Raw genomic sequence first — 14,705 nt, 5'->3', positions numbered from 1 at the left:
ATCAAATGTTTGCTTTAGCAGATTTTTTTTTTCCCTGCAGAAGGGAAGCCCATATAGCTCTACAACAAAAATGGGCCTTGTCCTGAAGAGTTACCACAAAGTGTTTCCACGATGTAAATTCTAATGGACAACCACCAAGAAAATAAGAATACAAAAAATGAGAACTTTAGTTTCTCTTTTTCTTCTAAGGTCATCTCATCTTAAAACACTTGTTTCTTAGGTACCCCAGACCATTGTTTAGCTCAGTCTGTTTGGACACATGTAGTAGATGCTTAAATAGTAGAAGGCTATCATTGAAAGCAGCCAATTTTTTTAAGCCAATAGACCTATTCTTTTAAACTTTCAAGACAGGAAATTTCACTTAATTCCAAGGCTCAGATTCAGAATATTAGATCCATCCACACAAGAGTAAGCATAGTATAGAAACCTGCAATCATGCCTTTTCCATATAAAGATGGGACTCTGAAAAAATGCATTATGAACTCTTCAGAAATAGTTGTATGAGAATATTAGAGGTCCTGTTATTTGGAGGACTCATTATAGGATGAAAGTTCAAGTACCAGAGGGAGTCATTTTCATATGAATGTTGGTTATTGCCAGTCACATACAAGAGGCAATCATCTACATAGAAAAATCTAGTCACATCAGGCAAGTAAGGGAGCTGTGACTGACAAGGTATAGAGAAGGCTGTTCAGATAAGAGGCAGACATTACTGGCCCCTTTTTCAAAGAGAACTCTGAAGATTTTGTTAGGCTTTCTTCCTTGACCTGTCACATGTAACAATACAATTGTAAATGAATGGTGTTCAGTGCCACATCACTGCCATTTACAGAGCAGCTGCCAATGGCTGCCCAAGATGGGAAATTAGCATTAAAGAAGGACTCAATAAGAATATCTCAAATGAGGTACAGCATCTAACACAACCACACACATACACATCCAAAAAAAGCTTTTGTCTTAAATAAAAAAAAATCACTGAAAACGGAAGGAATAATTCCTTCTTACTTCTTGCTAAGCCTTTCTGAAATCTTGAAATCTCCCCCTTCTCCAAAGAGTGCCCGGGTCTCCACAGTAAAAATATGCAAACAAACCGTGAATTTCCAGTTGCACAGTACAGATTAAGTGAAGCAGGTGGAAGATGCAACACAAATTTACCCCTTTTATTCTAAAAACTCAGAGTAAGGAACAAAATAGGGAAACTACCACAGGAACAGGAGTACTAGGGCAGGATTTAAGAGGTCGGAATCTAGTCTAATGTCCACAACAAGCAGTAAGTCTCTTAATCTGAATGTCTCCACTAAACTCCTCATCTGCACAGAAAAAAAAAAAAAAAACATCTGAATCAGCAGGTATGAACTACACTCCTCAAATCTCAGGATTTTCCCTAGATGAACCTTTGGGCTAGCCACAGCAACAAAGGAATAAAGGCAAAGGGTTTAGGAGCCAATGCTTCTACCAGCCTAAAAAATCCAGAGTTGATCTGTTTTCTGCACTGGGCTCTTTAGTTTTTTAAGAGTCATAGCTGAAATGACTAAAAAGCATTAGAGAAATGCATCTTACTTTTTTCTTAATCTTCCTAGTAACAGTTTCTATATGCCTCTTTAGAAAATTTATTAAAATTAAGTATTATTGTTGCTTAGTATTATTCAACTCTTAGTTTACTAAGAAGACAAGAAAAACAGAAACTGCTATAACATGAATCCCCAAATTACACAGCTCAGTAGATGACATTTCAAGCCCAGAAATGTCCTTCTGTCTTTAAAGTTAAAAAATACACTTAATGATAAAAAACTGTATTTAATTATTACTATAATTCTTATTCATGGAACATTAATTAAGCTCTTTGTTTTAATTCTCTAAGAGTAAACACTTACCCTGGTGTGAGGAAATGAATAGCTACAAGTTCTGCCCAACAAGCAAATCTATTGGGTACAAGAAAGCCCAAAATGTTGACAAAGCCTCCAGGGCAATAATGGTTGTTAAGAACTTTCAAGGCAAACAAAACTCCTAAAAGAGAATAAAGAACACATAAATATCAACAATCCAAATGTGGAGAGAATCAGCACTTAAAAAGAAAACTAATTAAATGTTACTCAGCTTTTTACTTTGAAAATTATTCCTTATAACCCAGAATTTGTTAAAAAGACAATGTTTAGGGCAATCATCTCTTTGATGCTTCTTAATATGGAAGCTCATTTTGACAGAAATATGAAAATGAGACACCAGCAATAGTATTAAATACCACTGAACTCCACACCTTAAAACAATTGCCTTTATGTATGCTATATGAATTTTAACTCAATAAAAAATTGCCAGTGATACATATTTTTCTGATATCCATGGAAAGAAACTGAAGGGAAGGCATATTTCCTTGCTTCCGTAGTTCCATGTCTAAGAGTGCAGGTTTGTAGGAAAGCAGGAAAATTGTAGAAAATAGACAAATTTGATTTCCTTGTTTCAGGATTTTGTTTCCTTTTTCATCTTTACATTCTATTATTTAGAACAGCTAATTTGATTTGTGGTAGCAATTTCAGTTCCATGTAATATTGGTAAAACCAGAACAACTAAAGAGGAGATATGAGAGGCAATGCATAGCATAGCTGAAGCAGGCAGAATGGACTCTAATCTCTGCTTGACTAATTACTAGCTGTGTAATCTTGAACTAGTCACCTCAACTCACTAGATTTTACTTCCTTGTCTATAATACCAAGATGATGCCCCTTCACTGTGGATCTGTTGTATGAATTAAATTCAATGAGCTTATGTAAGATAATTACAATGGCACCTAATATTTGTTATGCATGCCATGGGAGGGCATGAAATAGTCACTTAAATGAGAAAATCAAGAGACAGGCAGGATGGTGTTTCAGGTAGCTTACCTTAGATCAGTTGTGTCCTCCTTCTTACTGGCTTCTTACTGGTCAGGGCAAGCTGACCAGATCAGCCCAGACTCTGTTTTAGTCCCTCCTAGAACAGGATATCCTTCAAAGCTTTGCTCAGTAATGTGACTTTTTTGGGGGGAGAAGGATGGGGGAGACTCCTCATCTGTACTGCAAGTGGGGCACACCTAACTGAGACTACATTTGCCTATGAAACCTTTCTGAGCTATATGGACCAGCTTCTGTTGTTACTTGCTGCCTATCTGTAAGTAATCAATTTGTATCATGTAACTCATTGCATGTGAGTGTGTTCTGTACCTCATGTGTCTTAGACAAGTTGGTAGCATATTCACCTTTTTTCTAGAGCTCCCTGTCACAAATACCCTTATGTGTCCCTCTGAAGCCCTACCGTGATGGGATTAGTGAATGCTTCTAATACTACATCTTCCATAAAACCACCTTCTGGTGCATTCTGGTCCAGAATGTCCAAAAGTAAACAATGCAGCAAAATGTGCAACAGCAGAAGTGATGGCTTCCTTGTGCTCCAGTCAGTATGTTATTCAATTGCAGGCCCCAGAAGCCCTTAGCCACTCAGGATTCAGTCCTCATACTAACTGGGGAATCACAGAGTCACACCCTCAACTCATGCATACTCATTCAGATATTTGTTTTTCTTACCTGAGAAACCTACAGCACAGTTCCTCTGAAAGTCCGGCTCATTCATAAATTCGGCACAAGCAAATTGCAAAAGCAGATACACCACTCCAGTGAGTAGGGAGAATGTGATGATAATGTACGCAAACCATCTACTTCCCAGTCTTCTCTCCAGATTTATTCCTTTCCAGAGCATGGATGCCATATTAAAATACAAATGCCAATCATCGGCATGGTGAAGAGGAGAAAGTAATAGACGATGCCAGTCTTTCTGATGATAACACTTTTCTACACTAAGGCAGGAGTTAAGCAATGGTTTTAGAGGATTCAAGAACAACCAGACATTGAGAGCCAAGGTTGCTAGTGTCACAGGTGGAATATTGTTAATCCCAACATGGAAGATTTGAGAAAGGAGCAGAATCAGCCCCGTATTAATGCCTCTTGATCTCCGCTGCATGGTTAGATATCAGGAAGAGCCCAGTGGTCAGGTTTGAGGAATCCTGGAAGATGTACCAACAGCTGAACCTAAAATACACAATATATGTGAATTTTTGTTAATAATTAGCACATTTGACAAAACATTCAATTAAATAGGAACACACATTAGATACATCTTAATTCCCATTCTAACAGAACTATTTATTTTCAATGTCTTATCTTCAGTGTCAGAGTAACATTCAAATTGCTAGCTGACTTTTTTTTTTATCATTTTATATTCTAAAATAGAAATTTTATCCCAAGTCCCAATGGACCAGCTAACGGACAGGTATGCTTTCTCTGACAAATATGTCATGAACTTATGACTTGTCTTCTTATTAAAAACTTTTATAACCTGATGGAAAAGCTACAGAAACTATATGCAAATATCAGGTCACTTTCACAAAAATCCTGGCTAGGCTTCTTTACCAATTCCATTCAAAATGCTGACAACTGAGTTTTAAGATGCTACTAGCTACATTCTACCCCTAATTTTATACTGTCCAGTATCAACTTCCTAAATGCTTCATTTTCATGAAAACATCACCTTTTAAAAAGTACTACTGTGGGGCTGGGAACGTGGCTCAGTGGTAGAGTGCTTGCCTAGCATGCATGAGGCCCTGGGTTCGATTCCTCAGTACCACATAAGCTGGAAGTGGTGCGGTGGCTCAAGTGGTAGAGTGCTAGCCTTGAGCAAAATAAGCTCAGGGACAGTAGTACCCCGGCATGGAGTTCAAGTCCAGGATTGGCAAAAAATAAAAATAAAAAAAGTACTACTGTGTGCCAAATCCTGGGTTGGAACACAGTTCTTGTTTTTAAGGAGCTAATTTCCTAGTAGGAAGTAGACTGCCAACTTCACGTAGTGGTCTAAACACAGTAAGAGAAGGAACCCAGAGCACACAATTGTGCCCCCAGTGGTGGCAGGACTATAGTCTGACAGCATGAACTGCAGTTACTGACAAGAGTCCCTCACGTCAAACTCCTATTCCCCAGTCCCTAGATAAAGGCTGGTATTGTAACATGCTTTGGATGATAAAAAGCAGAGGAAGGAATACCCTGTGAGTTCCAGGCCTAGACTTCAAGATGCTTTGCAGTCTTCTCTTTCTTGAAGTCTCAGAAGCTGTCCACTGACCAACTAATGTCCCAGAAGCAAAGCTGTACAAACTGACCACAAATGCATAGACTAAGTCCAGCTGAGTCCAACTTTATTTGTTGACTCACAGAACAGTGAGCTAAATAAATACTCCATTTACTTCATCAAGTTTTGGAGTAGTTCGTTATGCAAAAATTATTAATATAGATGGTATTTACTTTGGAAAGTGCCTGGTTTATGCCCATAAGAAGTTATTAACAGATGAGAGATACAAATAAGGATGCAAGAGGCAGAAAAAAGAAAAGAATCAGGTGGTTGGCAAGAAGAAAAGGGCAAGTCCTTTTAACAGGAAGAAAAACAATCACAGTCAGATGTAGATAAGGTTAAATAGCAGACTGGAGGATGGGATGTTGAAAAAGTTTTCATTTAGTGGTTCATGTTTCCTTATGGAGGTTTTGTAACCTAGCTCCTGACCCTAGATAACTCACTCTGACACCAAAAGGATTGTCACTCAGCACACTAGATGACATATGGGCCTTGGAGTGAAAATGAACTTGCTTTTCCTACATACTACTTCTGTGGCCAAAGGCATCACTTAACTTTACAGAACCTCAATTTCTTTCTTTTTAAAAATTCTCTTTAAGTAGTTGTACAAAGAGGTCTCAAGTCAACATGTCACTTTGTGAGCACAATGAATTGTGATCAGTAGCACCCCTTTCATATTCTCCTCCATCTCTCTCCATCCCATCCGTCCCCTCAATTTTTCTAGTTTCATTTTTACATATATGCATTGAATATTATTCCCTATAAATTAGGAGTAACACTTTCACCCAAGGTTTACCAAACTATGCCCTGAATAACTAAAGTGTTAAATAATGGTAGTTGTTTTGTTCACCTCTATAAACATGATATGTCTTTTGGGAAAATGAGTTCCTTTAATAAATGTCAACTGTCCTTTCTTTCTCCTCATATGGATTCTTACTATTAGTATCATACCCAATGCAATGATAAGTAGTTCCTGCATGCATGTATACATGTGTATATGCATACAACTATATATGTGTACATACAACTCATGTGTACATTTTAAACTTCAACTGAAAAGCTACCAAGTCACTGGAGAAATGGCTGTATTTTCACATTATAACTCAAGTTGACTTAATTCTCTAATCACTATGACTTTTGCTATTTAGGTAAAAACGCGCGCGCGTGCGTGCATGCGTGCGTGTGTGCGTGCGTGTGTGTGTGTGTGTGTGTGTGGTATACACATAAAATGTGTGAATATATACGACATTATTACTTCTAATAGAAATAGAAAAGAAATGCCTTAATCATTGATCAGTAAGCAATTTAAAAGAAATCACAAAATAAACTCTTATAAGTGCAAACAGATTCCTTTGGATGCTGGGCTATTTTTTTTTAAATAATCAAAAATCAAACGGAAATATCTCTTTGTTGAAACAAAGGCTTCCCTGGATGAGGAAGAACGTAAATGAAGGAGGGAACTTCCACTCTTCCTTCACACTGGGCACTGAGGGACACATGACACTTTGATCACTTCTGGACAGACCCTAAGATCTCTTTACTCTTGTCACCTGGCAGCTCTGTCCACACTCTCAAGGGCTGGCTGCTTCTGCTCCAGGGTCCACCTTGCTCCCCAAGACTTGACCCTCCTTTCCAACCCCCTTTCTTCTGCTGTTCACTTTCCTGCTTGCCTTATTCCCTCCCTCATGGGCTTTCACTATCAGAGTTTCTATAATTTTTTTCATATGATTTCCAAATTTACATTCTTCAGCCTTGATTTCTCAGCAAGTTTCTGGGACATAATCTTCTATAGAGAAGATAGCCTGCCTGCTGTCTTAATTTCTGAAAGCAAAATTATCCTTTCATTCAGAATGATGATTCAGCCGCCCCTTCATTCACTCATCTATGTATAAATATTTATGAAGTGCCAAATGCATGCCAGTCCATGTATCAGGTACTGGAGGTACAGTAAAGAAAAAAAGATTAACAAGCTCAGAACCTAAATGGCCACTTCTCTTTACTGAAGGACATACAAAATACTTGCTGCAGTAAATAAAAGTATGCAGTAAATAAAAATTATGTGGCTTGAATCATCACTGAATACATACTTAATGCAAAGGCAGATATGACCCTGGCCAAAGTGAGAAAAGTGTACCTTATGGAATTCACTTTCACAAAGGCAATGAGAGTGCCAGAGGAGGTAGAGTCTAAGGTTTAAACTGTACAAAGCAAAGATATATCAACTCTATTTTATAACAAGTCTACAAGATAATTCCTTTCTTGATAAACTATCAAGTTACCAAGATAAAGGACGCAGAATGACACAGAATAACTCTCCCACTGGTCAGCTGGAACATCAAATCTGTAGCTTAACCTTATAACCCAGGCAGGCAAAGTCCTAGGATATGGAACACAAAAAATATACATTGTCTTTTGTTCAAGTCCTACCCATCAAACACACAGAAATGTTTAGAGTGTTACGCTGAGTAAGATGTCACAGAGGTATGACTAATTATGATTATTATAATCATTATTAAATGATAATGATTAATTATAGAAGCTTATCTAATAAATGAAATCCTGTCCAATCTATTTGGTTTTAGAAGTGGTTTATGCACTCTAGCTTGAACCCAGACGGCAACTTCATAAACAAGTTATTAGAACCTAAGGAAGAGTAGGCTCATTCCTACCACTCTCTTACTTCCTAAATATATGCCCTTCCCACTTCACTGTGCCTCAGACTGCTCACTGAGCTCATTCTAAATCTGTTCATCCCCTCATTTTTCCCATCTCTGGACTTACAATACCTATCTAGTCCTTTACTTCAACAATGCAGAAATTGTCCTTGTGTGCCATTTGCCCCCATCTCCCTGCTACCATACATCCTGTCAAGTTTTGTTCGTTTTCTGGACCACAGTAAATCCTCCTGTAGCCACAGAATGGAACATTCCAGCCATGCTCTGGAGAGGAAATCTAGGACTGTGTTTACTATCCTTTGGCCAGTTACTGGTTTTGTGGAAACTGTTGGTGACAATTCTGTCAAATTTTGGAGTCTATGTTTGGACATGTAGTTCAGACTAGTTCCACCACTCACTCTCATTTATGGGCTACATGTACATTCCTATCCAAAACATCAAGTCTTTTTGGAATAAACACATTGGAAGGCCATGGGAGTTCATCACATTAAGTTGGACTCATTTGGTCTATTCATATAGCACAATCTGTTTGGGGAAAAAAATGATGTTAATTCCCTTTCATTGCATATGCCAGAACAATTTCCAGTTAACAAACATAATGTGTTCTTTTACTGCTTGCATCATAATCGTTTCCTTTTAACTGATATGATGTTTTGACTTTTGGTTTTGGTGTATGTTAATACAAATATAAAGGGACAAATTCTTCAACCAAATACATCCTGGAGACAAATTGCTATGGATCCATTTCTTCCAATTTTTATCAATCTACTTCTTTTTAGCTCCATGATTGGTATGCTATTCTAAACCACCAACAAACTTACATGATTATAATCAACAGTCTCTAACTGGATCATTTTCCACCAATGGTTAGAGTACTTGTGAAATAAAACTGAAGCTAAATTCTTCATAAGCCTCCAATTGCTGAGAACAGAGGACAGTTCCTTGTGTACCCCACCCCCATCTCATGTCACCAGACACTATGCTCCAGCCATGCTATATGACAGTTACCCAGGGCCACCAAGCCATTACCATGAATATGCTGGGGCTGGCATAGAATCTGGCCTTAGAGTATTTCCAAGATGACACAGATTAGTATTTGTTAGTATATCCACAATAAACAAATGAGACTCTCATTCACTACAAATCTATGTGTTAAAATACTTATATGTTTAAGTATTTTTTCCTGTACCTGTAACAATCTTTCACATGGCACTATATATTTTATTCTACTTGTGTTTTTGGTTCCAGAACAGTTTTGTAATACCTATTTTAACCTGATAGGAATAAATCTCTAATTCATTTTAAATGTATTGGTAAATTGCTTTGTAAGAACTATTTGACAAACAAAATAGCATTTTAATTATGTAGTAATGCACACCAGACAGCACTACATCAAAGGTTGTGGCAGAGAGAAATGGAAGATTTCTTGAAATACTGACAGGAAAATTAGCCATATTTACTTTTAATGAGAAATTAAAAATTAAACAGGTATATAATAAGAAAAAATAAGCATCTAGAACAAACAAAGAAATGGAATTCATAACTTGGGAAAACGATGTGTCTCAAGGGGAAAAGAAAGGAGTAAAAAGGGAAAAGGAACTAATTATAGTGATTTTCAATTCTACTTACAAAGCATGAAATATTTCATCATTACCATTTACCAGGGCAGTATATATCTCAATTTTCAGACTTAATGTTCAATAAGAACTGAGACCATTAAACTGCAAGAATACATATTAGCTATAAATCCTATTCCCAATTTAGTGTCTCATACTAACCAAATTAATTTCACAAGAAAGATCCACAAAATCTTAGTGGGAGTAATCAAATACTGCTCTGACAACAGAAACTTCTAAATGATTCTAAGTGCAAGAAACCCTAAAATTATTCACTGAACTCATCTTAAATTGTCTAGGGTTCTCTTTAAAACTCAATGAAAAGTTTAGTTTACATACATCAGGAAGATTACTACTATGTCATTATTATTTTATACCTTTGGTAAATTAATATATTAATATATTTCAAATATATGCTTAAAAATCAAAGTGGAGGATGCACTCTTTGGGAAGACTGTATGGAAGGCTAACTATCCCTAGGCTCAGTACTTTGCTAATAATATCTGACTTTTCACATGCTTAAACTTATTTCATTATCTATCTATCTATCTCTAGTTTTGGTGGCAATGGAATTTCAACCTAGGGCTTCTTGCTTTGAGAGCAGGTGTCCTATCACTTAAGTGAAATATGTTTTCATTCGTTTTTGCTTTGCTTAGTTTTCGGGTAGGATCTCACTTTTTTTTTTGCCCCAGATTAGCCTGATAGCAATCCTCCTATCTTGACTTCCCATGTGGCTGGGGTAATAGTCATACACTACCATGCTTATCTTTTTATTGAGAAATAGTCTTGGTAGCCATCCTGTCACTAGATCATAATCTCCTACCTCTACTTCTTGAGTAGATGGAATTATAGCTTTGATTTTTTTTTAATATGCCAGTGATTTTTCAGTATATCTATAAGGTTGTGCAATCACCAATATTAATCCCAACAATTTTCATGACCTCAAAGAAATACCACCAGCAGTAGCAGTCATTTTCCCAACCCCTGGCAACTACTCATCTAATTTCTATCTCTATAATGCCTTTATTTTGAACATCTCATATAAACAAAATTACATACAACCTTTTGTCTCTGTTTTTTTTTCTCTAAAACAGGCTTTCAAAGTTCATCCACATTGTGGCAAGTACTACATTCTTAGTATGTTCATTCTTTTTGTGCTCAAGTAATACTTCACTGTATAGCTACACAATATTGGGTTCCACTATTCCATCAGTGGATGGACAATTTAGTTGTTTCTGCATTTGAGCTATATTAAATAATGCCCTGAAATCAACTGGAAATAGGATTTATAGCTAGTATATATTCTTGCAGTTTAATGGTCTCAGATCTTATTGAATATTAAATCTGAAAATGTATGTTCACATCTCTTGGCCATATACCTACCATTTACTGGTTTGTAGTGGAACTCTATGTTCAATTTTTTTCTGATGAATCAATTGTTTTTCAAATTTTTGCACCAATCTATACTCCCTTTACCAGTATCTGATGGTTCCATTTTCACTAAATTCTCAAAAACATTTGCTTTACACATCTTTTTATCAGAACCATGCTAATGAATGTGAAATAGTACATTCCTCTAATAACTATAGAAACTGAAAAAATGCATAAATTTCCATTGCCTGAAGTCCCACAAAACATGTTCACAGGTATGTGTATTCAGATCCTACCCTCACTCTCAAGTAATCATCTAACAAGCTCAGCTCAAGAAGAAGTTTCAGAAAGAAAGGGAAACTACCAAGAAACAACATAGCAAGCACTGCAAACTCTGCAGTGCTACCATTTCCCTATCACAGGGAGCGCTGAGAAGAAATGTAAGTGAACTTCAATAGTATGACATATAGTAGGCTGACACACTTGATCATAAAAGCATTTTTGAAAGAAACTGGATTAGTATGCTTCATCTTTACAAAATGCTACAGAAATAGTAAATGTTTATACTCAATATCAAAATTTTCCCTGTTTTGTGAACTATAACAGCTAATAAAAATATGACTAAAGAACAGATGCATAGTCTATCAAAATATACACTAAAGATAAATACTATGTACACCTACTTGAAGATTATTTTTAAAAGAAAAAAATGCAAATATTGGATGTATTTTTTTCTTATTGTTTTAGTATGGTTTGTGAATTGGAGACATTTCTTTTCACTCCTACAACTCAAAAATCTTATTATTCATGAGTTTTCAAGTTTACACTTCATCAATCATTTTTTGTACTTGTTATTCTAGAGCCTGTAACTAAAAATTTTTTAGTCCAGCACAATAATAAAGTTCCCTCTTTCTCTAATAAAGTTAGTATAAATTCATTTTTCTGAAAAGGTATTAGCTTCTTTAGGTCTCAGAAGAACACAAGTAAAATGAGGACACCCATAATACTTATAAGCATCTAAAAAGTAGTACAAAATACATTTTACCTAGTGAAAACTAACCTTTATTAACTGAATATTTCAAAAGAAGTATTTCCTTTTTTCAAATACATAAATGCATTTCAAGCGGGGAGCCAGTGGCTCACAACTGTAATCCTAGCAACTCAGGAGGCTGAGATCTAAGAATCATGGTTCAAAGCCAGCCCGGGCAGGAAAATTGTGAGACTCTTATCTCCAATAAATTACCAGAAAACCAGAAATAGCGCTGTGGCTAAAGGGGTAGGATGCTAGCCTTGAGCTGAAAACTGAGGGACAGTGCCTAAGCCCAGAGTTCAAGCCCCACAAAAAACAAAAATGCATTTCAAAAAGTACAGCTATATATAAAACATAGTTTAATAAATAACATGTAACTAATGCTTTTAAAACATTATTTAAATATTAGATATGACAGCAAATGGCTTGTCTTCACATCATTACACATGCTTTATTTACCAGAATATATCATCTCCATAAGTTGATTAGCAACAGAGAGTCCTGGTGGTAGAGTATGGAATCTTCCTCTGTAGCATAATCACTTGATGACAAGTTGTACATGAGTGACAATTGTCTGGTCATCTAAATACCTTAAGTGGCTTTGTGAGTACATTATGATAAAATCAGAGGGAATCAGAATAGGATCTCTATTTTCTTACTTCACACTGAAGGTAGAACTACAAAGAAATGAAGACAACTGAATGAATTGAAACTGACTTCATGAATAAATAATGAAAACTAGAATCAAATTATAAAGGTAATGGGAATCTAATCTTTATGAACACTGTGACACTCTTAATAATTACATTCTAGTATCTATTCATAGAAGTATCTGCAACTTGTACTATGCTCCAGAAAACAACTAAGAATTAGGACATTTTCTTATTTGGAAAGCTGATAAGACCTTGAACATAACAGTTCTCTAAACTCATCAGTACAACTATAATACGAAGTTATCACATTCAGCTTGAATGACACACATACACACATATTATGCTACCTATCTAATGCCAACTGGCTAAATCATTCTGGTTTTAAGTGAGCAGACAGACTTAAGAGTTCTTAAAACACAAGAACTCTTACTTCCTTTCATAGGCAAAGTATATTAGCCCCAGGCAGTTAGCACTTAAGACCACTAAATTGCCATAAGAAGAATGTTTTAGTCAAGTTAGCAACCATTAACAGCTATAAGTGTTACTTGGGAAGAGGACCGGCCAAATACCATGCCTTTTAGCACTTTACACTCTCCCCAGTCTGCTTATACAATGCCTGACTTGATTTGCTTAAAATCCAACTTCATTATTCTTCACTTTCTTAGCTTTCTGTATTTCATAGACAACAGCCTAAATAGTGTCATGGTTAACAGAATGGACAGCTGGGGCTAAATGACCTGGGTTCAAATCCTTGCCTAAATGCTTAGAAGCTCTCTGATCTTCAGTAAGTCTTAAATCAATATAGGTGAGTTCCTCATTTATAAAGCAGATATAAAGTTGGAGGTGTGTGATAGAGCAATATCTGAGCAAGTGAGAGGCCCTGAGTTCAAACCCTGGCATTGCCAAAAAACACAAAACAGGATAGATATTAAATAATAATAAAACTTGATCCTAGAATTGATATGTAAAAATAGCTATAATAAGCCTAAAACATAATATTATGTGGGAATCAAGATCTTATAAATCTCAACACATGCCAGTAACAACTAATATTCATGGCTTCATTTCCCTTTATTCTCACAATTCATGAAGACAAAGTTAGTTCCACTTTGTTGCCAGCTGCTCTGCTCAGCACTTGCTACCCACCCCCTAAGCATGCTCTACAGAGCTGCCCATATGGGAAATAACTCAGTGCAACTTCTGCCATTGAGAATTAGTGGGACTGCTAAAATGTCAGGCTTCTGCTTCTCTGTCCAAGGTGCTTAATAAAGAAACCATCTCCACATATGGGCAGTCACATGTCTCTCACCACCAGAGGTCACCAAACTTGGCCTCACTTATATCTCATAGCTTATATTTTAAGCTTGTGTTTCAAGATTACCATTTTTTCCATGCAAATGGCCAATTCAGTGAAAATCCATCCAAGAGTTCTGATATGAAACAAAGATAGAGATTCCATTTTTCTCATAGAGATCAGAAACCAAGATGACAATACCCATAAACTGAACTATTCGGACTCAAGCCCAACTCATTACACCAGACTGGTGTAATCTGTCAACTTTCTGCCTCTTAGAACTGCAGCTCTAGTCAATTCCCATGACTATCTATCATTAAAGAAAGTCAAATTTGCCAGGTTTGGATGGCTCATGCCTATATAATCCTAGTTACTCAGGAGGCTGAAATCTAAGGAATGACAGTTTGAAAGTGTCTCAGACAGAAAAGACTCCATCTCCAAAAATAGACAGCAAAAGGCTGGACTAGAGGCCTGGCTCAAGTGACAGAGTAACAGGCTAGTGAGGCCTTGAGTTCAAACCTTGGTTCTGCCCTTACCCAAAACACTCCAAATTCCACATTTTTGCACTTCTATACCATGTAACTAATGCTGCATGTTTCCCTAAGTAGTTAATAAAAATGATTTTAAACTGTTAGCTGTAATCTAGAGGCAGGCCAGGAGATATTTCATTCTGTTATGCAAGCCAGTAACCTTTACATATAACTAGACAAGAAATCTTAAGGGGGAAAAAAGTCAGATACTTTTCTTTCACTTACATGCTTGGTGGGGGATAAAATGAAGTTTGAAGTAAAATTTAAAAACATTAAGATAGGGCTGGGAAGGTGGCTCAGTGGTAAGAGTGCTTGCCTTGCATTCATGAGGCCCTGGGTTCAATTCCTCAGCACCACTAAGTAGAAAAAGCTGGAAGTGGCGCTGTGG

At 36.6% G+C, this 14,705-nt stretch overlaps 1 protein-coding gene across 1 annotated transcript in view; it reads right to left on the bottom strand.

The window, feature by feature from the left end:
• Rhbdd1 (rhomboid domain containing 1) overlaps positions 1-14,705 on the bottom strand; it is a 132,539-nt gene that overhangs the window by 103,355 nt on the left and 14,479 nt on the right. The window contains exons 2-3 of the mRNA XM_013012306.1: positions 3,558-4,058; positions 1,875-2,007 (exon numbers count right to left, since the gene is read on the bottom strand). Coding sequence (XP_012867760.1) covers positions 1,875-2,007; positions 3,558-3,990 — 566 coding nt within the window. The 5' untranslated portion in view covers positions 3,991-4,058. The remainder of the gene's footprint in view (positions 1-1,874; positions 2,008-3,557; positions 4,059-14,705) is intronic.

Source organism: Dipodomys ordii, unplaced genomic scaffold (assembly GCF_000151885.1).
Source record: "Dipodomys ordii isolate 6190 unplaced genomic scaffold, Dord_2.0 Scaffold1, whole genome shotgun sequence".
Classification (NCBI taxonomy): domain Eukaryota; kingdom Metazoa; phylum Chordata; class Mammalia; order Rodentia; family Heteromyidae; genus Dipodomys; species Dipodomys ordii.
The sequence above is the reverse complement of the archived record's forward strand: the minus strand, read 5'-3'. Positions and strand labels throughout refer to the sequence as shown.